This window comes from Salmo salar, chromosome 05, assembly GCF_965601325.2.
Source record: "Salmo salar chromosome 05, fSalSal1, whole genome shotgun sequence".
NCBI lineage: Eukaryota > Metazoa > Chordata > Actinopteri > Salmoniformes > Salmonidae > Salmo > Salmo salar.
Window position 1 is genome coordinate 64584911 of NC_138295.1, and position 25073 is coordinate 64609983.

Sequence of the window (25073 nt, forward strand, 5' to 3'; positions counted from 1 at the left end):
ATTATGAAACTGCAATCATTTTTTTCCCTGGCCATAACTATCAAAGTTCCAGGTCAGGGAAAAACTCCTGGACCTAATAATTTCACCAAATGAGCAGAGATCCCGGCCTGTAATGTCTTTATTCATTCACTTTCCTCCAGAGAATCCTTTATGGAAATTGGCATAGTACTTTGACATGAGACAATAACAGGAGGGTGAAATTGTTGTTTTGGCTCTGTACTCCAGCACTTTGGATTAAAGGTTAAAGTGCAGACTCTCAGCTTTAACTTCAGGGTATTTTTATTCAGATTGGGTGAAATGACTGTATGTAGTCTTTCCAGGTTGTTTCAGAACATTTTGTGCCCAATTAGAAATGAACAGCATTGTCACTTGTAAATAAGAATAGAATGTTTCTAAACACTTCTATATTAATATGGATGCTACCATGATTGCGGATAATGATAAGTTACAGGCACAAATCATACACCCAGGGGGGGGGGGGGTTATGATATTTGTGCGCTCTCACAATTTCTCATTCATGTAGAAATGTTCACCCGATATGGCTGAAAATACCCCAAAATGAAATCTAAAAGTCTGCACTTTAACCTCTGTCATTGTATCATTTCAAATCCAATGTGCTGGAATACAGAGCCAAAACAACGCATTCAGAGCTCACTATAAGAACCATATTGTGAAAGGGGACGGAGGAGAGGTTACACCATTCTCTTGAAGTTGTCTATGGCTTCCGTTGCTTTCTCTAGCTCCGTCCGGCTCTGACGCAGCTGGAAGAGGGTTAGAGAGCAGGATCACAGGTCACCACACACTTCAGAAACGACTGATAATCTCACTTTACAAGCAGAGCCAAGCAAAAGGTTTACTGTGGGAATGCCCCACTTTCCCAAACTAAAACCTGAGTAATGACATTCTCTCCACCACATCCTACCTTGTCAGCGTCCAGCTCCTGTACTTTAACAGGCACCTTCTCCTTGTAGTCACTCTTATCCATCTTTTCTCTCAGTTTATCCATCTGTTTCTCCAGCTCTCCCTTCTTCACAGTCAGCTTAGCCACCTCCTTCTCCAAGTCTATCAGGCCCTGGGAGAGAGGTTAACGAGGAGACGTAGTTGTAAAAACGTAACAAACAGATGTCTGGTTTGGCACAGTCATCAGATGACTCTAGTATACACCGTTAGCCAATCACAACACAGAATAATGTGCGGTTGAAGCCAGTAAAATGGACCTCTTACTTTGAGCATGAGGTGGACGGTGCACCTGTCGGAGGCAATGGCCACAGCACAGCCCTCTGGGACGGCCCCGGTGGCTGGGACGGGCTGGATGGTCTGGGACAGAGACAGGGTCTGGATCTGCAGACTGTACTGCTCCACCAGAGATATCGTCCCACTGTCTATACACTGGAGGTAGCCTGGGGGAAGGGGTTAGGGCTATAATAAAACAACGCTATGAGAAGTGTTCTAGTCACCAAAGTAGATAATCATACACCCCTTGCTATAAGTAAGTAGTAAATATAGTACAGTGCTTGTGGTCATGTATGAACTCACAATCGGCACGTGTCTTGGTCAGGTTGTAGTCGGCCCTGAGTGAACGGATGGTCCGGACCACGGTCATCACAAACTCCATCTGACGGTCCACATCCTCACTGTGCCAGCAGAACTAGAGACCACAGAGACGGTCAGACAACAACCACAAATTACAGTCAAAACTCATGCCCGGTGGTTTATTATACCGTGTACTCTGTGTATCAATATAACGTTCTCTCCCTCACCTCCTCAGTCTCAGGGTAGGGCGTGACATGGATACTAGGGTGGCCATCCTGGGATTGTCGCCGTGGCAACCTCTGGTAGAGCTCCTCGCCCACGAAGGGCATGATGGGAGCTAGGAGGCGCAGGCCGGTCTCCAGGCAGGTGAACAGAGTCTGTCTGCAGACTACAGCCTGGCTCTGAGACCCACTGTCTTCCTCCGCCCTGGAGAACACTGGCTTCACACTCTCCTGGAGGGGTGAGATGGAGGTTGGGAGCAGGAAGTTGAGTGGTAATATATTAATCCCACACACACACCACTCACAGGCAGACAGAGACTTGGCAAACAGACTCTCACCAGATAGACGTCACAGAGCTCGTAGAGCCAGAAGTTGTAGATGGCTGTGGTGATAGCTGGGAAGTCATAGGCCTGGAACCCTGCGTTACACTGACCCACAGCAGAACACAGACGGGACAGAATCCACCGGTCTGACACGCTCTCCTCCCCACACAGCTGACAGGAGGATAATTGGACATTTTACAGAGATATAAACCTAAAGAACTGTTTTCACTAACAAATTAAGAGCATTTTCTCGAAGCAACTTTATTTTCCTTCATTTACATGGGCATGACACTACAGGACACACACAATGAATAGGCCTAGATAAAGATACTGTAGTAGAGATGTCACCTGGGCTTTCTCTGAAGGAACAAAGTTGTCTCCCAGTGTCCTCATGGCAAACTTCACAGCATTCCACAGCTTGTTACAGAAGTGACGGTAACCAAGGATACGATTCACATCCATGTTAATGTCCCTGCCTGAGAGAGGAAAAAGAAAGGGTTGTGTTGGTGTGTACATGGCATGCCAGCCATAACAGCCACATTACCAGATGGCAGTAGTGAGTGATGTACCTTGGCTGGTGTAGGCACACAGGGCGAAGCGGAGGGCATCTGTGCCACACTCTGGGATACCAGTGGGGTAGTCCGACTTCTGTCCCTGCTTGGCCTTCTCTACCTCTACTGGGTCCAGATTACTGTCCTGCAGCTGGGCGTACAGACCCTGCACACACACAAAGGGTCAGCAGAGACATTATCTGTGTCCTGGTGCTTCGTTCTAGGCCCTTAACCACACTTGCAGTTCAACAGCTGTGTGACAACATAAATGCATGACACTGATTCAAAGCAGCAAGAGACACTGTTGGTTCCTCAATCCACCTGATAGTAAGAGTATGTACTGCCAGAGCCCTGTATAGCAGTGGTCACCAACCGGTCGATCACCAAACATTTCTGTAGAAAAGATAACTTGTGCTCCTTTAAAAAAAGAAAATGGTGTTGCGCTGTTGGCGGTAGGTGCACTTGATTCAGAAGCACTGCGCAACGGGTCGGCAGAGCATTCCCATTTTGAACCACTTCATTTGTCTGAAAAGACACACTCTGCCTACCCGGCAGACCGGGAGTGTGCCTACTGCGCTGTCCATTCGGATAGCTCAAATCACCATGCCGACAGCTTCCACGACCCCAGCTACAGCAAAGTTTGATCACTTTTAAAACCCATGACCACAGAGAGACTCAGAATACAGCAAAGAGCTGCTGTTTTTATGAGTGAGATCATGTCTAAGTTTTTATTCAGTACTGTCAACTGTTTTTATTCAACACTAATACAGAACATAAAAACGAGCTTCTCCCTACTTCCACTGCAGCTGTAATGAATTAGTAGCCAAGTGTCTCGATAGCCCTGCATGTGTATTATTATCAGCAGCTCATCATATCTATTTTAATATCATGGAATAGAGCGGGGACGTGAGAGGCGGACCCTCTGCTGCGACTGATGAAGTGTTCAAAACAACAGGGAACTCGGAAGAAAAGGAGATCCGACTGGGGGAAATCGTTTCTAGATCACTGACATCATGATCTGACCTCTTCTTTAGTTGTCTGGAAAGCACCTTGACCATCAGATCGATGCAGGTACCACAGTCCAGTAAAAAAAAAGTGAATTATTTGCAAATTTCTCAATTTATGCTCAGTTGTGCCTCTCAAGTACTGCACAAACTGATATTTTGTTATCAAAGTGTGGGTTTTTGTATATAATATGGTCTGAGAAGAACTGGTAGGCCAATATGCTGTGATAATGTATTAGGCCTACTGCACAAACCTCATTCCTACAGAATTGTTTTTTTAGGTAAAATGTTTTTTTTAAATGTTGAAAAAAAGTATTAAATAATAGCGGTAGATATCGGCTTGCTTTTTGACTACGAAAGTGACCTTAACAATGTTGGTGGCCACTGCTCTAGAGGGATATACCGTTTATACTGCATACCGGGGTATTTCTGCTGGGGGAGGTGTGCTTCGTCACTGCTTATAACTAGAAGAAACCTAAGATGTGTCAAATGGATGATATCCAGCTCAGGGCTCCAGCTATGCATTTGGTTTGCTAACTTGCTAGATAAAGCTTCTTGGTTACATTCAGTCCCCTCCTGGATCAAGATCCCTGTTGCCTAAATAGTTTTGTGCCCCTTGTGTGCATTTCCGGTAATACTGTATACCCTTGAATGGTACAGAAACGGTATGATGGTTAGAAAATGTGGATACCTCCAAACCCTACTCAGCTCAGTTTGAGGGCGCACCACTAGGAGAGACAGATAAAGGGCCTCAATAGAGCCTTGAATAGCTATTTAATAAAGCAGACAGTACAACAGCCCCCATGGGAGCACGGTGTGTTACCTCTAGAGAGATGCCTGTGATGACGTCCAGAGGGTCGATGACGTTCCCCAGAGATTTGCTCATCTTCCTCCCGTGGGCGTCCCTCACCACCGCATGGAGGTACACCTAGTGTCAAACACAGCCCTTACTATACAGGCTGTCCCCACTGTAATCAATGAAACATGCTACACCGGTCAGAGGCAGGCAGTAGGTGATTACTTCCAAATGAGCCCCACCTCTTTGAAGGGCAGCTTGCCAGTGAGTTTGAGGCCCATCATCACCATGCGGGCCACCCAGAAGAACAGGATGTCATGACCCGTCTCCAGCAGGCTGCCTGGATAGAACACACTCAGGTCCTGGGTCTGGACAGAGAGAGGATAACCTGTATTACACACTCAGGTCCTGGGTCTAGACAGAGAGAGGATAACCTGTATTACACACTCAGGTCCTGGGTCTGGACAGAGAGAGGATAACCTGTATTACACACTCAGGTCCTGGGTCTGGACAGAGAGAGGATAACCTGTATTACACACTCAGGTCCTGGGTCTGGACAGAGAGAGGATAACCTGTATTACACACTCAGGTCCTGGGTCTGGACAGAGAGAGGATAACCTGTATTACACACTCAGGTCCTGGGTCTGGACAGAGAGAGGATAACCTGTATTACACACTCAGGTCCTGGGTCTAGACAGAGAGAGGATAACCTGTATTACACACTCAGGTCCTGGGTCTGGACAGAGAGAGGATAACCTGTATTACACACTCAGGTCCTGGGTCTGGACAGAGAGAGGATAACCTGTATTACACACTCAGGTCCTGGGTCTGGACAGAGAGAGGATAACCTGTATTACACACTCAGGTCCTGGGTCTGGACAGAGAGAGGATAACCTGTATTACACACTCAGGTCCTGGGTCTAGACAGAGAGAGGATAACCTGTATTACACACTCAGGTCCTGGGTCTAGACAGAGAGAGGATAACCTGTATTACACACTCAGGTCCTGGGTCTGGACAGAGAGAGGATAACCTGTATTACACACTCAGGTCCTGGGTCTGGACAGAGAGAGGATAACCTGTATTACACACTCAGATCCTGGGTCTGGACAGAGAGAGGATAACCTGTATTACACACTCAGATCCTGGGTCTGGACAGAGAGAGGATAACCTGTATTACACACTCAGGTCCTGGGTCTGGACAGAGAGGATAACCTGTATTACACACAGAGGGTATCACTCACTTAGCTCTAGACACACCTTACCCACACATTCAACATCATCAATACAGGAACTATGGAAAGCATATGTTAACTTTAATACACACACACAGCCTCACCTCATTGGGCCAGCCGAAGATGGAGAAGGGGAAAATACCAGAAGAGAACCATGTATCCAGGACATCCTCATCTGTAACACAGGAAGTGAACAAAAATCACTGGGCAATGGGCAGAATACTCCATTCCACTGAAAATGATCATCATTTGAGAGATCTTACCCTGTCTGAGGGTGATCTTGTCAGTGGAAACGTTGAAGCGCTTGGCAGCTTTATCTCTGGCCTCCTCCTCTGTCCTCCCACTCACCCAGTAATGACCATCCATGTCCTGGAGGACGGGAGGGAGGGAGGGAGAAGGGAGAAGGAAGCCAGAGAGATGGGACATGGGGTGTTTGGACAGGTGTGACAAATAACACAGAGAAAATCAGAGAGAGAGAGAGAAACGGATCTCACCTCTCCTGGTTTGACTGAAGGGTCAGTCACGGTGACAAAGTAGGCTGGGATCCTGTGACCCCACCACAGCTGACGAGAGATACACCAGTCCCTGGGAGGGAGGGACAACGAATGAGGGATGAGTCCAAGTGAATATGTGAGGAAAGAGAGAGGTGAGAGGGGTGAGGAAACCTGAGCACAACTGGTGACAGATGAAACGCTAAAGAAGAAAAGGGGTTTGGTGCTGGAGTAGAGGTGCTCCCTGTTTTAAACTAGGGATCTAACCAGTATCTGTAATACACTTTCTATAATGGAGAGAGTGTGGCGTGTCACCTTGTAATGCGTAGAGAGATGGAGCACATTAAAGAGTAGAACTGGAAGGACAGCGAGGAATGAGAAAGACTGATGACAAAAGAGAGGTATAGAGGGAAGAGGAAAGCAGAACCAGAAAGGAGATGGAGGTGACCTACCTGATGTTGTCCAACCAGGTCTTATGGTGGTGATAGAGAGGAAGGGACTGGGAGGGGTGCAGTGTAAACCTACCTGATGTTGTCCAACCAGGTCTTATGGTGGTGATAGAGAGGAAGGGACTGGGAGGGGTGCAGTGTAAACCTACCTGATGTTGTCCAACCAGGTCTTATGGTGGTGATAGAGAGGAAGGGACTGGGAGGGGTGCAGTGTAAACCTACCTGATGTTGTCCAACCAGGTCTTATGGTGGTGATAGAGAGGAAGGGACTGGGAGGGGTGCAGTGTAAACCTACCTGATGTTGTCCAACCAGGTCTTATGGTGGTGATAGAGAGGAAGGGACTGGGAGGGGTGCAGTGTAAACCTACCTGATGTTGTCCAACCAGTTGAACCAGGTCTTATGGTGGTGGTCTGGGATGATTTTCAGTCTTCCCTCCCGGACCGAGTCAGCTGCCTGCTTGCCCATGTCAGCACAGTCCACATACCACTGAGGCTTCAGCAGGGGTTCCACTATGTCCTTAGAACGACTGGGGAGGAGAAACACACTCACATCCAATACAGAATTTTCTCACTAACATGTTCACACAGATGTGACCACATTTCGCCCACTGATGCACGTGAAGCTGAAATAATATGTCCTTATGTGCTCGTAATGTGGACTGATCGTAGCACACCTGCAGACAGGCACCACCATGGGGTTGTCTTTGGTCTCCTTGAACTGGCCTCTGTCCTTCAGAGCCTGCAGCACAGCCTTCCTCGCTTCGAAACGTTTCATACCCTGAGAGGAGAGAGAGAGAGAGAGAGGAGGTAGGCAGAGAAAAACAGAGGAAGTTCCCAAACAGATACCACACAGAACAACGAGGAAAAGGAAGAAGAAGAGTGACAACACACCACAACTACTAGACAGCATGAAGACAAGATCCAGGTGAAGAAGTAGTGCGAGTGTACTGTACCAGGTGAAGAAGTAGTGCGTGTGTACTGTACCAGGTGAAGAAGTAGTGCGTGTGTACTGTACCAGGTGAAGAAGTAGTGCGTGTGTACTGTACCAGGTGAAGAAGTAGTGCGAGTGTACTGTACCAGGTGAAGAAGTAGTGCGTGTGTACTGTACCAGGTGAAGAAGTAGTGCGTGTGTACTGTACCAGGTGAAGAAGTAGTGCGTGTGTACTGTACCAGGTGAAGAAGTAGTGCGTGTGTACTGTACCAGGTGAAGAAGTAGTGCGTGTGTACTGTACCAGGTGAAGAAGTAGTGCGAGTGTACTGTACCAGGTGAAGAAGTAGTGCGTGTGTACTGTACCAGGAATGGAGCCGGCACGTTGATGAGCAGGCCATTCTCATCCAGGATGTTGATGAAGGCCAGGTTGTGTCTGTTTCCAACCTCATAATCATTATGGTCATGGGCTGGGGTGATCTTCACAGCACCTGGTGGAGAGAGAGAGACAAGGTTCCGTACAGCTCAACCATACAAACTAACAGTATCCCACTATTCCTTAGACCACCAGATTACTCCAGGACAGCCACATGGCCACACAGCATGGTTAGTACCCGTTCCAAAGTTGACATCCACGAACTCATCAAACACGATGGGCATCTTCCTGTCACAGAAGGGATGAAGCACCATCTTCCCTTTAAGGTGCTGAGAGACACAGATAAACCAAAACGTGTTAGTTCTCAATTAGAATGACAAAAACATTCATCAAAACAACATTTAAATGTCAAGAAAGTATAACCTGTCATGGATTTTCCCAAAGAATGTCTGTATTGGAAGGTTGGCAGGGTGTGTGTGTGGGGTGTAGAGACCTGGTATCTGGGGTCGGCAGGGTGTGTGTGTGTGTGTGTGTGGGGTGTAGAGACCTGGTATCTGGGGTCGGCAGGGTGTGTGTGTGTGTGGGTTGTAGAGACCTGGTATCTGGGGTCGGCAGGGTGTGTGTATGTGGGGTGTAGAGACCTGGTATCTGGGGTCGGCAGGGTGTGTGTGTGTGGGTTGTAGAGACCTGGTATCTGGGGTCGGCAGGGTGGACGGCCACAGCAGAATCTCCCAGCATGGTCTCTATACGAGTGGTCGCCACAATCACCTCCTCATCTGACAGGGAGACAGGGAGAGACATTTACCGTAAATTCCGGACTATAAGCCGCAACTTTTTTCCAACGCTTTGCACTTCGCGGCTTAAACAATGACGCGGCTAATATATGGATTTTTCCCGCTTTCAAATTTGTGGGTCCTGACAGCGTGGAGCATTGTCAAAAAATCCACTATCATCAACGGGTTTCGAAAGGCTGGACTGCTGCGTGTTGAAGAGGGCTCAGCGGGGGATTTGCCTCCGGATGAAAGTGACGAGAGCGACAATGAAAACGATCCAATATCGGATGAAGCAATTCTGAGGCTATTCAACTCCGACACCGAAGGAGATGACTTCAGTGGTTTCAGTGCACAGGAGGAGGAAGATAGTGACCAATGACTTTCTTGGTAGGCTACTGTTTACTGCTAATTTTTTATTTTTTGTTACAAGCCGTGTTTCGTTAAAGCCTATTTATTTTTGTTACAAGCCGTGTTTCGTTAAAGCCTATTTATTTTTGTTACAAGCCGTGTTTCGTTAAAGCCTATTTATTTTTGTTACAAGCCGTGCTTCATTAAAGCCTATTTATTTTTGTTACAAGCCGTGTTTCGTTAAAGCCTATTTATTTTTGTTACAAGCCGTGTTTCGTTAAAGCCTATTTATTTTTGTTACAAGCCGTGCTTCGTTAAAGCCTATTTATTTTTGTTACAAGCCGTGTTTCGTTAAAGCCTATTTATTTTTGTTACAAGCCGTGTTTCGTTAAAGCCTATTTATTTTTGTTACAAGCCGTGTTTCGTTAAAGCCTATTTATTTTCGTTACAAGCCGTGTTTCGTTAAAGCCTATTTATTTTTGTTACAAGCCGTGTTTCGTTAAAGCCTGTGTAAAGTTAATTTGTTTCAATGTACCGGTAGGCACCTGCGGCTTATAGACATGTGGGGCTTATTTATGTTCAAAATAATACCTTTTTTTTAATTCAGTGGGTGCGGCTTATATTCAGGTGCGCTTAATAGTCCGGAAATTACGGTAATAAAAGAAGACAGAAATAGAGGATGGGAGAGATCAATTAACATAATTGACAGAAACACTCAAGATAAAGCTGTGTCCCTGTACCTCCCCAGCCCAAAATGACTCTCCCCTTTCTCTCTGTCTTACCTGATCCCTCTATCTTGTAGGAGAAGGAGACCAGTACTCCAAACTCCACCTTGTCCTTGTAGCCAGGCACGGGCAGCAGAGTCCTGCCAGTCAGCTCCTTCTTATCCACCTGGACAATACAGCATCATGGGAGTGTTCATTATAGTATGCAACAGAATGGACATTTCAAAAAACGGTTTAAAACATTTCACAACAGAATCATACCTCTATATCTGAGATGGCAGAGTTGAGGGTGCAGGACCAGTTGACCAGCCTCTTGCTCCTGTAGATCACGCCGTCCTCATGCAGACGAATGAACGCCTCCTGGACAGCATAGGACAGTTTCTAGAGAGGGAGTCACAATAGTTTAGTGTTGGGAACATTACGACGTTGGTAAAGGCTCAGTCTAGACATAGTACTTTATGTATTAGACTAATAAAGCTCTCATGAGTTGTCCATGATGACACAGTAAAAGGTGACAGGTAATGTAAATGATAGTACACTCACAGGGTCCATGGTGAAGCAGGCTCTGTCCCAGTCCAGAGAGGAACCCAGCTTCTTCAGCTGGTGGTAAATACGGTCTCCCTTCCTACAACACAGCGCAGGGAGGAAGAAAGAGGGTGAGGGAGGAAAGAGAGGAACTCTAGCTCTTACTTTCTCTTCTATTGTTGTTCTTTCTTTTGAAACCCTCTCTCCTTCTCCTTCCTCTCCCTCCACTCACTCGTTCTTCCACTTCCAGACCTCCTGGATGAACTGGTCTCTCCCCAGGTCGTGACGGCTCATGCCCCTCTCCCTCATCAGTTTTTTCTCCACCACCACCTGGGTGGCGATGCCCGCGTGGTCACAGCCTGGGTTCCACAGGGTCGTCTCGCCACGCATACGGTGCCTGGGGAGAGGGAGGAAACAGGAAATGATAAGGACAGAACTAGATTACAGCACTGCAGAATGTTGAGAATGGGACAAGACATGAATGTTGAGAGAGGTGAAGAGAAAAGTGGGACACAGAGTCATAACAGCAAGAGAGAAAGCAAGACAGCGAGACAGAGACGGCTAGAGAGAGAATGAGAAAGTGTGAGAGGTTGGTAGAAAGAAGAAAGAGAGTGAGATTGGTGAAAGGATGTGAAAATAAACCGCTAGAAAGGGAGAGAGCAGATTGGTGTAATCAGATAGAGAATCCCATTACCATCTGGTCAGACAGTCCTGGATGGCGTTGGTTAGGGCATGGCCTAAGTGAAGAGATCCCGTCACATTGGGCGGAGGGATACACATCATGAACACTCCACGGGGGTTCGGCTCACTGATACTCTTCCGCTGAAGAATATAAGAATATCATAATAGCTTGATTATGACCTCAGCCATGGGCTGGTTAAATGTCACATTTCATAAACAAGCATAAACTATGAAATACATAAAGAGAGTGACAGTCTCACCCCGTACTCAGGTTTGAAGTATCCCTGCTTCTCCCACCACGAGTACCAGGCTGCCTCCACGTACTGAGGACTGTACGAGTCTGGCAGGGGGCTTAGGACGTCTGACACAGGGAGAGATAGGAGTTTAATACGCACCACACACGCGCACACACACACACACACACACACACACACACTAGAGAGAGTGGTGGATTATACATGGTTAATAACAGAGATCCTATTCAATTATTCAAATTCCTAATTCTATGGTTAATAAGCACCTTTTTTCTCTCCAGGAGGGGTGGGGATGTCGTATGAGATCACTCCCAGGTCCTTCTTCTCTGGTTTGGCCTTTTTCTGGAGAGAGACCAGAATGAGACTGATGAGACCTATTGGCAAGACACCTACTGAATGACCTTATCTAGGCTGTAAAAACTGTAAAGGGAGTATACTTTAAGGATCATCATCTTGTTGGGTTCCAGGTGATCCACACAGAAATGGTCTTTGCAACAGTGAAAATGAGAAATGAAACCAGCCACCTGTCAATCTTCATACCTCTGTCGGGGGTGCCACTTTCTTCTCTTGCTTTTTCTTCTCCTCCATCTCCTTCTTCTTTTGGAACTTCTCCAGCTTCTCTCTGTTTTTCGCCTCCTTCTTCAGCTGAGCTTCTGTCTTTGGTTTTCCTGAGAGAGAGAGAAACACACTTCTGAGAATAACATACACACTCACAAACTCAAGCTGACACACACACGGAGTCAACTCATGATGCTATGTATCCAGAAAATATTCCTCCGATGTAACTAACTGATAAGATGCCAAATGGAGTGAAAACTGAAACGGATTTGCCATTCAGCTTGACAAGAAGACACCGTTGGTCTACAGGATAATAAAGTTATTCTTCAATCTAAAGCTGATCTCACACAAAGAAACTTGAGCAGAATTTCTGTTGCATTTGCAGGTTGCAAATGTCATCATCTCAAGCAACTTTGCAGATATACAAGTCAACTCAATTATTATAATTGTTTTATTGCATGCAAAATACAATCAAATTGAAGGCGCGCATGTTATTGATTCCATATCGTTTGCAAATTCTTAAAGCTGCAACGTAACTTTTTGGGCGACCCAACCAAATTTACATAGAAATGTGTTATAGATCTGCCATTCTCATTGAAAGCATATCTAAGAAGTAGCAGACCTGTTCTACTTTCAATATTTTATGCTTCCCGTTATCAAGTTTAGTTTTCGCGTCTTTTATTTTCGGTTTTTGTACACCAGATTCAAAGAGCTGAAAATACAATATTTTTGGTTATGGAAAATATATATTTCACAGTGGTTTAGATGGTACAGTGATTCTCTACACTACATTTGCTTGTTATGTTGTATAAACTGAAATTAGGCGCACTATTAGAATTTTAGCAACCAGGAAATGGGGGAGCAATTTCTGCATAGTGCATCTTTAACACATACTACCAGACGAGTTACTCACAGTCAAAGACATGGCCTAAGCCTCTTACCATTGGCAGCGTTGGCATCAGCATTTGGATTAGCGTTAGCAGCAGGAACAACAGCAACGCTGGGTTTGGGTGTGACGGGCACCATCTTCTCACACAGAGAGATCTGTCCCAGGACCTTGACAAACTGAGGCTGGTTGACACAGGTAAGAAACCACCTGGTCACATTCGTCAGGGCTTTCCTGTTGGACGGCTCCAAGGCCTAGTATGACATAATAAGAGGAATGTTATTGGAGTTCAAACAATGTGAAACAGGGAGATCTTACATTGGATGTTGCATGCAATTTCAGTCGAGTTGCTTTGTGTATCAGCAAAGTTGCTTGAGATGATGTCACTTGCAATCTGCAACAGAAATTGCATACCGATTGCTTCGTGTGACATCAGCTTTACAGTACAACTGGGGTGTATTCATCATGCCGATTCTGTTGCTAAATGTTTTGTCTGTTGCTAAACATTTTACAAGAAAAACTGTTTACTCCAAATGGAAAAAGTTTTTCCGCATAGGGACAAATGCAACCCCGTTTTGTTCTGCTTGCTCCATTTACTTAATTTAGTTCTTAGAACGGTAAACAGGTTCTGTTGCATTTTTTGTCTTTTTTAAATGTATTTAACTAGGCAAGTCAGTTAAGAACAAATTATTATTTACAATGACAGCCTACCAGGGAAAAGTGGGTTAACTGCCCTGTTCAGGGACAGAACGACAGATCTTTACCTTGTCAGCTCGGGGATTTGATCCAGCAACCTTTCAGTTACTGGCCCAACGCTCTAACCACTAGGCTACCTGCCTCCCCTAATGAATACACCCCAGCACTCACTTACCAGACAAATACTTTCATTTCTTCCTAACTTTAAAGAATAAGGAAGAGGATACACAAATAAGATAAAAAGATAAATGTTAACATAAAGACTTGGCTCACGTATTTGAAGGGCAGGAGTGCTGCGGTTGCCACAGCGATGTCGGCCAGAGTGAGGCTGTCTCCCACCAGGAATGTTCTAGGCTCCAGGTTCTTATCTAAAACGTTTAGCACGCGCATCATCTCAGCATGAGAACTCTGCTGAAGCTGCATGGACTCATCAGAAAAAACGATTGGTAATCAACAATGTTAACACAGGAATTTGTCTTGGGCTATGTTATATTCCAGATTAGTGTTCCCTCCCCTTGCTTTGTCATTGTTCAATCACTCCCATAGTCCAATTCATTTGAAATTAAGCAAATATTCACCATTATACTCCTATTTCTGTGTTTGTGACTGAATGGGTTGCTGCCAGTACTGAGACCCTCTCCCTCACCTTCTTATCCACTCCCATCACCCCCAGCAGTGGGAACACCACAGCACAGGACACAGGAGTCAGCTCATTGTCTGCAAAGCTGAGCCACTGCCACACCTGGCTCTCCTGTTTAGCATTCGACCCTATCCTCTTCCCCTGAGAGGCTAGGTACCATGCAACAGCACTGGCCCCAGAGAGCACCTCACCTCCCCCAGAGCCCAGCACCAGGCTGGGGCGAGAGCACAGGGCCAGGGAGGCAGGAGGGTCCTCTATGAGTGTGCAGGGCCGAGAGGGGCAGAACTCTGCAGCAACCAGGGCCATGAGGCTCCTGAAGTCGTCAGGGTGGGGGGAGACGTAGAGCGAAGCCATCCCTAGGAGAGGGGGGAGAATGACAGATTGGTGTGTCAGACAATATAATGACTGGCAAAGTATAACGCTTCCATAGCGTCATTAAATAGTACAGATGTGTATTTGGATGCAAACCACTTCACAAGTCATCCAATCTCAGCTAAAACTAGCTTGCTAGCAGGTTAGCTACATAACAGTAGGCAGTACCGGTACTGTTTTGGGCATGTTTGTGTATGCTAACTTAAGTTATGCTACACTAAGGTGACATCTCTTAAGTAACAAACGCTAAAGTTAGCTACAAATCTGGGAAGTAAACTGAGACAACTCCACAAACAGAGACGTGCGCAGATAGCTATGCAACGATTCATGCGCTATTTTCTAGTGCAACAAATCTGTCAAACTGGAAAGACATGCTAACCATTAGCGGAATAAACTCCACGGTGAGTGCGCAAGCTGTAACTTAAAAAAGGGACAATATGTAGTTGCTATATCCATTGTAAATAAATTATATATACCCATTCATTCTTGAAAAATATAACATAGCTAAATGCCTCATGAGCTTCGTTCAATGGTCGTACACCATCATAACCCAAAATATAAACTTGTTTTACTCCAATGTTTGTAAACAAAGTAACGTTAGCTAAATGTAAACAAACACTGTATAGTCTCAAAAAAATAGTTTAGTTTAAACTATCAGGTTGATATCATGAACGGTCAGTCCTTGCATTGGGGCCGGCTGGTAGCCTACTGGTTAGAGCTTTGGGCCAGTAACCGAAAGGTTGCTGGATCGAATCCCTGAGCTGACAAGGTAAAAATCTATCGTTCTGAACAAGGCACTGTTCCCCGGTAGGCCGTCATTGTAAATAAGAATTAGTTCTTAACTGACTTGCCTAGTTACATTTTAAAAATCCATAGCTCCATCTATGAATTTGAGAGTTACATTTCCCCAGCCTCATCTTTTTACCGAAAAAGTGGCAGTTATTCACCTGCCTTACACCATGAATTACGTACACAAACGTTTGATATAATACATCATTTTAAACTAAATGGCACTTGAAAAAGTTATCCATACCGTTGAATGAAGAAGAAAGGGAAGTCAACTCATGAGTTCCGGATAAGCAGCGTATTACAGTAGTCGGCCGTCTGATGCAATGTACGCGCACATGTTTGGTTCGAAGGACCTTTGGTCAGATTCATTTCCGCCACACCAAGGCGGCCTGTAAGAATGCCTTTTCCAAATGGACCATGACATTTGTCCAGACTCTCACTCAGATCAATTATTGCAGTGTTATGAATGTGCAAATTAAAACGATCCAGTTTCAAGGCAAAATATATTGATAGACAAATGAATGAATCACAAATAAATAAATTGCACTAGTCTGAGTGGATGTGATCAATCAATTATCCTTTTTTAATCAAGCAAGCATATAGTTCATAAAGTAAAATCAATTCTAACACCTGTTACCATATGAACTCACACAGTAAAAGCATGTTTCCCCAAAATAATACCATATTGTAATTGATCAAATGGCCATGGGGCTACCCTGCTTCACTTTCTGACACATATACCATTCATCTCAGCTTTAGTCTTTTGGGATCCTGCTTCTTTACAACTAAGAAGTAGTAGAAGTAGAAGTTATCTACTTGAGGGAGCAAAAAAATATGAAAATGTGTTGTGTGTCTAACTATGCGTTTATGTTAGACAGCTTAGCTAGAGGCATTGGCATTGCGGTGTACCCATCAATTCTCTCTCGCTATCTGGTGCATATTTACATACTTTATAAGAACAAGATATACAATGTTCAAGGTTTGCAAAAAATCTGCAACGTTATTGATGAACATTCTCTGTAGACTTAAACCATCCACAGTTCTGGTCCTGCCCAAAGACTTCCATCACATTCGCCACAACCGTTCCCGCACTCCCTACTACCAGCCCTCCTGCCAAACTCACTACGTTCCCCACCCCATTTCCACACCTCCATGCCAGCTTCCCCATTCCCCCACCCACTGCCTTGACCTGCCCTCCCATCTCAGACACCACCGACCCCACATACCCCCCACCCTGCTCCCACGCCTGGTCCCCAACCACCCTGGACACCCACCAGGCGTTGTCCACGATCCTCCCGAATATGCCCACCCCATCCCAGGCCAGGGTGCCCACCCCTGTGACCCCGTCCTGGCAGCTGGTGAACAGGGAGCCAACGAGAGGGGCTGTAATGCAGTACAGAGTGGAGAAGCACATCTCCCCCACACCAAGTATCAGGCCTGTGACTGAGCCGACTCCAGACACCAGGTCAGACGCCATGTTGTAGAACACAGAGAGGATGTCGCCTGGCAGGGCAGACAGGACCCCCAGGTCCTCCTGTAGGACAAAGGCCACCTAGACAAGGAGAGGAGATATGTTCTGTTACAAGATATTGTCAGTTATAACAGAAACATATTTTTGAAATAAAAAAATATATCAGAAATATAAACGGATATACTGTGGGCTCCAATATTACTGGCACCCGTGACTGGCAATGCTTAAACAAATATAAACAATATAATTATAGAGATAAACTCAAAATACCAACATGTGAGAAATACTGTACTTTATTAATGTTTCAGTGGAACCAACCAAAATAATTGATTGATTTAATTAAAAATCAATGTCCTCCAAATCAAGGTTTCACAATTAATGGCACCCTTAAAGATTATTTTAAATAACATCTACCAAAATTAAACCACAAATTAAATTCCACTTATTTAAGTTTATCTAAGTCTAAAGGAACTATATTGAGCCATTACATCACTTCCTGTTTCACTAGGGTATAAAAATGAGGTAACACACATGCAATATCCCGCTGTCATCCAACACCATGAAGAAAACAAAAGAACTGGCCGTTCAAAAGGGACAGATGGTCGTAGACCTTCATAAATCTGGTAATGGCTACAAGAAGATCCACAAATGATTGAATATACCACTGAGCGCTGTCAGGGCAATTATTAAACAATTCAAAAGATATGGAACAGTTGAAAACCTCATGGGTAGAGGACGCAAATGCATTTTGCCCCCCAGGATAGGGAGGAGGATCGTGAGAGAAGCAACAAAATCCCCAAGAATCACTGTGAAAGAATTGCAGGCCTTGGTGGCGTCTTGGTCACCAGGTTTCAAAAAGCACCACCAGACGCCACCTCCACAACCACAGGCTCTTTGGAAGTTTTGCCAGAAGAAAGCCCTTAATGGCCCCTAGACAGACGCACGCGCTTGGAGTTTGCCAAACGTCATTTAAATTATGACTGGAAGAAGGTGCTCTGGTCAGATGAGACCAAAATTGAACGTTTTGGTCAGATACAGCATCGGCATGTTTGGTGTCGAAACAGAGATGCATACAAGGAGAGGCACCTCATACCCACGGTGAAATATGGAGGGGGGTCAGTGATGTTTTGGGGCTGTTTTAATTCCAGAGGTCCAGGGGCACTGGTTAAGATTGATGGCATAATGAATTCTACCAAGTATCAGGCAATTTTGGCTGACAATCTGGTTGCCTCTGCCAGAAGGCTGGGACTTGGCCGTAGGTGGACTTTCCAACAAGACAATGACCCGAAAACATACCTCAAGATCCACACAGAAATGGTTCTGTGACAACAAAATCAATGTTCTGCCATGGCTATCTCAGTCGCCGGACCTCAATCCAATCGAAAACCTGTGGGCTGAGTTGAAGAGGGCAGTTGATAAGCGCAAACCCAAGAATGTGAAGGATCTTGAAAGGATCTGCATAGAGGAATGGTCCCAAATCCCTCCAAATGTGTTCCTTAACCTTGTGAAACATTACAGGAAAAGACCCTGCTGTTATCCTTGCCAGAGGTGGTTGCACTAAGTACTGAATGAGGAGTGCCAATAATTATGAAACCTTGATTTTGGTCAAATTTATTTTGTATTAAATAATTTAATGATTTTATTTCGTTCCATTGAAACATTAATAAAGTACAGTATTTCTCACATGTTGGTATTTTGAGTTTATCACTATAATTATATTGTTTATATTTTTTTAAGTGTTGTTTGTGCATTGCCAGTCAGGGGTGCCAGTAATTTTGGAGCCCACAGTATATAGGATATGGAACCATCACAGTATTGTATTCCATCAGTAATCACCTGTCCAGGGATCCCAATGAGGGTGGAGACTACAGGGCGTAGAGGGGCCATGAGCAGGGAGACAGAGGAGGTGATGATATACACCAGAGTGTTGCCGGACGACTCTGTGTCCGACTCAGAGGCCAGTGTCTCGTTGTCCACTGAGGGAGGGATGAGCGGTTCTGTTTCAGCAGGTAGTGCCTCTATGCTTCGATCAGTAGTCTCATCTAGTGTTTCCTCAATGGCGTCTGGCCTTGCGACTGCTCTCTGCTTTTCTACGACTCCGACCATCGCATCACTGAGCAGTATCACTATGTCTCCCTCCATGTCCCCTTCTGCTTCCCCGCAACCCTCTGAAAATAGATCTGTCACTCCAATCATGTGTTCCAGCTCCTTAACACTCACCACCCTCTCCTCTCCCCCTGTCTCTCTCATTACCCCCACACTGAACCCACTCTGTCCCTCTGGGCCAGCACAGCACACTGCAGACCACTGCACCCCAGCCTCACACCCCTCATCCCCACCCTCCTCCATCCCGGGCCCCAGCCTGAGCCCTGAGGCCCCTGTCAGGACGTAGAGCTGGCCCCCTGTGGAGCCACACTGGGGCAGGACACTGCTCTGGATCAGCTCTGTGACCAGGGAGTCCCACTGGTGAAGGGGAGATTCAGAGTGAGCTTGGGGTTTACCCCCCGCCACATCCCCTCGGAGCAGGGCTGGGGTCATCACCAGGGGCCGACTCTGGTACCCTTCGTCCTCTTCCTCCTTCTCTGTCTAGGACATAGGTTTGGAATCATGAGTCAAAGTCCACATATTGAATCACGATTGCAATTAGTATTAACATCATGATGAATGAATGTTTGGCCTTTATTTGGGTAAAGCCTACTGTACATTACAGTACATTTAGTATCAATGCAGTTTGTAAATAGAGTAGGATAGACGAGGACGTCTTTTACTCAGGTGTCATGGCAGAAATAACATGCCATGCAGACCATTCTAGTCAAGTGTTAGGGAGCTTTTCTACTGACAGACATCTGAGTCAAATATCAAACTGTTGTTCACATTCATCTTTCTGTTCACTCTGACTTGTTTGAACAAGGCCGGGTTTGCATGGAATGTTGATATCAAGAGTAAGTTGACTGTCTCTACAGGACGAGAGTTTCGTTTCACCTGAACAAGTTTCATATCGCAAAAACATTATTGTAAAACAACTGGAGGAAAAGAGTGGTATACAGTTGGTTTAATCATGCCCGCTGTAACTTGTGTGATTGTGTTGAGAATGTACACTGAAGGTACAAGCTACAAGGTAGTGCTTACGCAGTCCATGCATGACAATGATTCCACTGTTTCCACATAATAGAAATAAAATAATTATCCCTTACCCCCTCCTCCTTTCCTCCTCTCTCCCTCCATCCTTGGCTGAGATGAAAGGCAGAGTAAACAGCTGCGTCACAGGTCGGGTGGTAGAGCGTGGCGAACAACTGTCCCCCTGGCAGCCTGTGACAGAGGGGGGTCAGGAGGGCCCCCCCGCCCAGAGGGGGGGTCTGTCTGTAGAAGCTCTGTCTGCAGAGGGAGAAGCCTGGGTCTGGTTCTGATAGGGCCGTGACTGGTAGAGACAGCTCCAGAGTCAGCCCCAGCAAGATCCAGCCTGCAGTACTGACACCAGCAGGACACCACCGCAGTAGCAGCATGGTGAGCTCAGCAAACCCACACACTCACAGAGAGAGGCTGGTAAATAATCCAGAGGTTTGTGCTGTATCTACGCAGATGGGAGAGGATAATGGCCGATAGCTAGGGTTGACAGCCAGGGAATCTCTGGTATGTCGTTCTTTTATCCCTTTCTCAATCTCTCCTTTCTTTTTTCTCTTCCACCCCATCAGCGTCTCCACCCATGTCTTTCTCCTTGGACTGTGGGTGCTGTCTGTATGTGTCTGGGCACTGTCTTGCGTACACTCTGCTTCTCCCTCCCTCACTGACAAGCTCACTCTTCCTCCCTCCCTCCCTCACACATTCTCCCTCTAGCTACACCGCTACCTGGCTTTCCCTCCCTCCTTACTTTCATAACTCTTTTTGGTTACACCTTTACCTCACATTACTGTTAGGTCCACACACACCAGACCCACACCCAGTAACCAGTTCCTGTTACCTGTAAGTCTGCATTCCCAAACAATGTTTCCACAAGGTTTGGCTGTCTGAGGGACAGCTCAATGGTTCATTTTCTCTGTTACAACACACACCTCTCAGAAAGTGCTGACTCCTCTGTGTATGTAGCCGAGTGCTTAAGCATGCCCTATTAGGGTGCACAGTGAAACCGCAGCAGAATATCTTAGAGCAGTGGCCTAGTCTTGAATATTACACAGTAAATCTATCCACCACCAAGGTTCCAAAATAGAGCTTATTGACTGAATTACATTTTCTCTGCTATAAAGACAAAATTATTTTGGATTTTGTGTTTCAGCCGCCACTTGGTTTGGTAAAGCTGAGGGAAATTGGGAAATGTATCCACTCTCAAATTCATAAAGGGAGTCATCCAATCCGATCCATCGCAATCTCTGTGAGATGACAAGAGAGGAAAGACGACAGCATAATAATTAAGCTCTTCACCTGTGACCTTTGTCAGCATGTGCGAGAAGTCAGAGCTCAGGGATAATATACGAGTTTCCTACTAGTTATTACGAGTTGAAGGGGGCATTCAAGTGGATTTTTCACAGTCGTAAGTGGTAAATACCACCTTCCCACTTGGTTGTGAATGCAGCATGAAAGGCTTTTGTGTCCAGGCAGCACATACTGTCTGTGCAGCACATACTGTACACTATACAACCAGTCCATTAGGCTTTCAACAACAACTACCACACTCATCTGAAATGTTACCACTTTAATGCAATTTAATTTTGAAAAGTCATTGGTAGAAAACATAACATCTCCATTATCTCCAACAGAAAATGATTTATTTGACAGTTTCCTATAAAAAGGTAGGTGCTACACGTATGCAGTCCTGTAGCTGTCCATGCCTTCAATACCATTTCTTCCATGACTTGTATAACAGTAGAAGGCAGTACAATTACATTAAAGGAGTCAATTAGTAACATTATGACAGGTCACATTGTTTAGAGAGAGATATTGTTGCAGTAACCTGAAGGTCCACTGGGGGGAGCTTGGCTAAGCATTTGACAGTGGGAGGGGTTGAATCCACACACACTCTAACAATCCTTTACACACACACACAGTTCACTCGTTGGGGATATCGATGACAAGGTCAGCCTCTTCTCCTTCCCCCCTGTCGTCGTCTCCTCTGTCTGAGTCTCCGTCGCTCTCTCCCTCCTCCTCCGCGGCGTCTCCACTCAGCATCTGCCTGGGCACCCAGTTGAACGAGGCGCTGGATGTGGGAGGGGCAGTCGGGCCCGCTGGGTAGTTGGCTGCCAGAGGGGCCACCACCTAAGGGGAAGGAGGTAAAAGGAATAAGGTAGATGGAATGAGAGATGCAACGGAGAAAGAGAGGAGTAGATGACTTGGATGCATCCCAAATGGCACCCTATTTCCTTTATACTTTTGACCAGAGCCCTCTGGGGTAGGAATAGGGTTCCATCTGGGATGTAGTTAGTCTACCGAGGAAGAATAACCCTTTAAATGAATGGTCAGGAATTGGAAATGAAAAGAGTCCAGGATATTATGGCAGTATGTTACTTCATTGATGATGTCCCAACGTTATGGACCTTCCTATAGCCTACTGTAGGCCTGCACCTAACCTGCTATATGTATTGCAGTTATACTGTAGAAACACCCTCTTCTAGACCCTAACTCAATACCCTACATGCCACATGTCTGTTCCCTCATCTGTGATCTCCTCCTCCTCCCCTCTCACCTTCCCCGATGTCTCTTTCTTGTGTTTGGGCGCCTTTGTCTTTCTCTCTTTCTTCATTCTCTCAGCTGGTGGAGCCAAATACTCTGGTGGGAAGGGCAACTGCCCGCCACACACACACACAGGCCCAATGTGTCAATTTAACACACACACACACACACACACACACACACACACACAAAAATGCACACACATATACGAACAGAAACACACACACACACACACGTGACAATTTCCAAAACAAACATACACACACACATTGTAGGAACAAATACAGCCCAAAAAAATAAAACATGATAGACAACAAAAGATAAAAGGAAAACATATAATAAAACAATATTAATAATGCCCCAAATCAAAACAGTGATTATCTTCGGTAATGAGAAAACGATAATGGCAACAATCAATGATGTTATAGTTATTGATTGTATAGATTCAGTGAGGGGAAGGCGATCATAACTCACTGTGTTGAGGTAGGGGGTACTGCCGGATGACTGGAGAGGGTTCACTCCAGAACGAGAGAGGAGAGAGAGATGGGAGGACGAGGACGAAGGAAGGCCTACGCCAGGGCTACTCCTTCTCCTGAGAGAGTTCAAAAGAGGGACGGTTGAATAAATAGTGAGACAGTGAGAGAGAATGGCAAAGATGGAAAGAGTGCAATTTGAAATGTTGTCTGTGTTGCTGGCATGCCGCATCCTCACTTCTTTCCTCCGTCTCTCTCCCTGGTGCCCTCTCCTTCACTGTTCTCAGAAGAGGCTGTGGCATCAGAATCTGAAACACAGCATGACAATCAGACACTGTACATCAGCATACTGACATGATCCATACTGAAAATACTCTACAGCAAGGCAGGTAACTGCATGACCGGTATTGGGTGAGCTATGGATAAGAACAGATATTGTGGAGAATGAAACATTGAGACTTGGTGCTTTAGGCCTACCTGAGGAGTCCTCGTCCACCCGCTCGTATTGTAACAGTCGGTCCAACAGAAAACTGCAAAAGAGAAGCCAAGGAACGACCAGCTTTAACTTTGAACATGCTTGTACAGTATGTGTACACATTCAACGGGGGTGTATTTATTAGTAGCACATCGTAGTAAAAGGTTTTGCTACAGTGTGACACCAAAAAAATACACCCCATCTGTCCAAACTAAACAAACTTTGTAGATTCACCCACCCACCTTTTATCTCTGGACACTTTGAGCAGCTTCCTCTGGGATCTTCTGAGCTCTTCCTGAAAACACTCCTGCTCCTAAACGGAGACAAGTAGCGAAATACAACAGTTCAACTCCGTAAATTACAGTTCCTTGGCTAACAGGTGTTATAATAATAACACGTCATTGACAACTGGGATGAAAAATGAAGACTCACATAAACCAGGAATTTCAATTTGCGTTTGAGATTTTTGTATTTCTGCTTGTAGTCCACCTCCATATCGGCTTGACCGTTCATTTCTGACGCTGTGGTTGAACCGTCAGTGGACCTGCTATAAAGGTAGGGGAATTGTTAGTGTCGTGGTTATGTTAACTATAGCTAACAGCAGCTTGTTGGCTAGCTCACTGCTAGCCTTTCCAGTGCATTATCGTTGTTTTTTAAGCATTTAGCTGGAAGCAGAAGACTAGCAATGGAAAACGCTTGAAAGTAGGATAATAAGGAGACGAAACCATGTAATTCTAAAGTTAAATAGCTTCAATTAATATGAAAAATCCTTCATACCTCTCGTTTGAATGAATCTGTGCGACGTGCTCTTTGTTTACGTCTGTTCTTCTTCTTCTTCTTTAGGATTTGGTTGTCAGTTCGCGTATACCGCCACCTACTGTACTGGTGTGTGAGGCCATTCACGGCCTACCTCCATTACATTCTTGAGTCTACTTCCTTGTGTGCGTGTGTGCGTGTGTGTGTGCGTGCCATTCTTCTTCTTCATTAAATTTGTATTGGCGGATCGCAACCAAATGAAAGGTGCATACACTGCCACCTACTGTACTGGATTGTGAGTCTGGTCAAATCAAATTGTATTAGTCACATGCGCCGAATACAACAGGTGTAGACCTTACAGTGAAATGCTTACTTACGAGCCCCTAACCGACAATGCATTTAAAAAAAAAATACGGATAAGAATAAGAGATAAGAGTAACAAGTAATTAAAGAGCAGCAGTAAAATAGAGACTATATACAGGGGGGTACCGATGTGCGGGGGCACCGGTTAGTTGAGGTAATATGCACATGTAGGTAGAGTTATTAAAGTGACTATGCATAGATGACAACAGAGAGTAGAAGTGTCGTAAAGAGGGGGGGGGGGGGGGGGGGTGTTCAGGAGTCTTATGGCTTGTGGGTAGAAGCTGTTTAGAAGCCTCTTGGACCTAGACTTGGCACTCCGGTACCGCTTGCCGTGAGGTAGCAGAGAGAACAGTCTATGACTAGTGTGGCTGGAGTCTTTGACAATTTGTCACAACCTCCCTATTCATGTATTTGTCTTTTCAACCCTTGTATTTTCGCCTACTGGAGTGTGAATTCATTACACTTTGTGATGCAAAAGGGAAGAGAAAAGGACAGGGAAAAGGGAAGAAACCCTTCCAACGAACCCTACAGTGGCACCCATTACAACCTCACCTCACCACTAGTTGGTTGTCATTTTCAAGCTCCGGAAGTGACATTTGAAACAGTGGGTGGGGCCAGACATAGAGCCAGAATGAAGGAAAATAATCTAACCCCTGCAGCGGTCACATAAATCAAATACATAAACCAGGGATCTAGGCTATTTTATGGAGAGTGAGACCTA

The 25073-nt window shown here is 45.5% G+C and overlaps 3 protein-coding genes across 5 annotated transcripts; all 3 read right to left on the reverse strand.

The window, feature by feature from the left end:
- Window positions 1–100: 100 nt before the first annotated feature.
- Window positions 101–15494, reverse strand: LOC106605401 (valine--tRNA ligase). 2 transcript variants are annotated; one of them, XM_014201002.3, is made up of 30 exons: window positions 15398–15494; window positions 13999–14348; window positions 13626–13769; window positions 12712–12910; window positions 11753–11880; window positions 11479–11554; window positions 11219–11319; window positions 10972–11099; window positions 10510–10674; window positions 10296–10377; window positions 10014–10133; window positions 9810–9918; window positions 8594–8682; window positions 8145–8235; window positions 7897–8021; window positions 7277–7380; window positions 6971–7129; window positions 6157–6247; window positions 5926–6031; window positions 5767–5837; window positions 4671–4796; window positions 4456–4560; window positions 2647–2794; window positions 2426–2553; window positions 2093–2248; window positions 1761–1985; window positions 1537–1648; window positions 1225–1400; window positions 923–1072; window positions 101–761 (listed from the first exon to the last, which is right to left on the reverse strand). In XM_014201002.3, exons 2-30 carry the CDS (start codon window positions 14344–14346, stop codon window positions 693–695), a joined length of 3831 nt encoding a protein of 1276 aa, XP_014056477.1. In that variant the 5' UTR covers window positions 14347–14348; window positions 15398–15494; the 3' UTR covers window positions 101–692. The 2 variants fall into 2 exon arrangements, with proteins under 2 accessions (XP_014056477.1, XP_014056475.1); XM_014201000.3 differs by having other exon boundaries at window positions 13626–13778.
- Window positions 15495–15709: 215 nt separating this feature from the next.
- LOC106605405 (endonuclease domain-containing 1 protein) lies at window positions 15710–20433 on the reverse strand. The gene is made up of 3 exons (XM_014201008.3): window positions 19819–20433; window positions 18461–19210; window positions 15710–16705 (listed from the first exon to the last, which is right to left on the reverse strand). Exons 1-3 carry the CDS (start codon window positions 20125–20127, stop codon window positions 16154–16156), a joined length of 1611 nt encoding a protein of 536 aa, XP_014056483.1. The 5' UTR covers window positions 20128–20433; the 3' UTR covers window positions 15710–16153.
- An 863-nt stretch (window positions 20434–21296) lies between these two features.
- On the reverse strand, window positions 21297–24150 carry ino80e (INO80 complex subunit E). 2 transcript variants are annotated; one of them, XM_014201017.3, is made up of 8 exons: window positions 24011–24150; window positions 23666–23780; window positions 23476–23546; window positions 23236–23288; window positions 22997–23066; window positions 22760–22877; window positions 22299–22397; window positions 21297–21871 (listed from the first exon to the last, which is right to left on the reverse strand). In XM_014201017.3, the coding sequence occupies exons 2-8, from the start codon at window positions 23744–23746 to the stop codon at window positions 21665–21667; spliced, it is 699 nt and encodes a 232-aa protein (XP_014056492.1). In that variant the 5' UTR covers window positions 23747–23780; window positions 24011–24150; the 3' UTR covers window positions 21297–21664. The 2 variants fall into 2 exon arrangements, with proteins under 2 accessions (XP_014056492.1, XP_014056493.1); XM_014201018.3 differs by lacking the exon at window positions 22299–22397.
- Window positions 24151–25073: the final 923 nt, after the last annotated feature.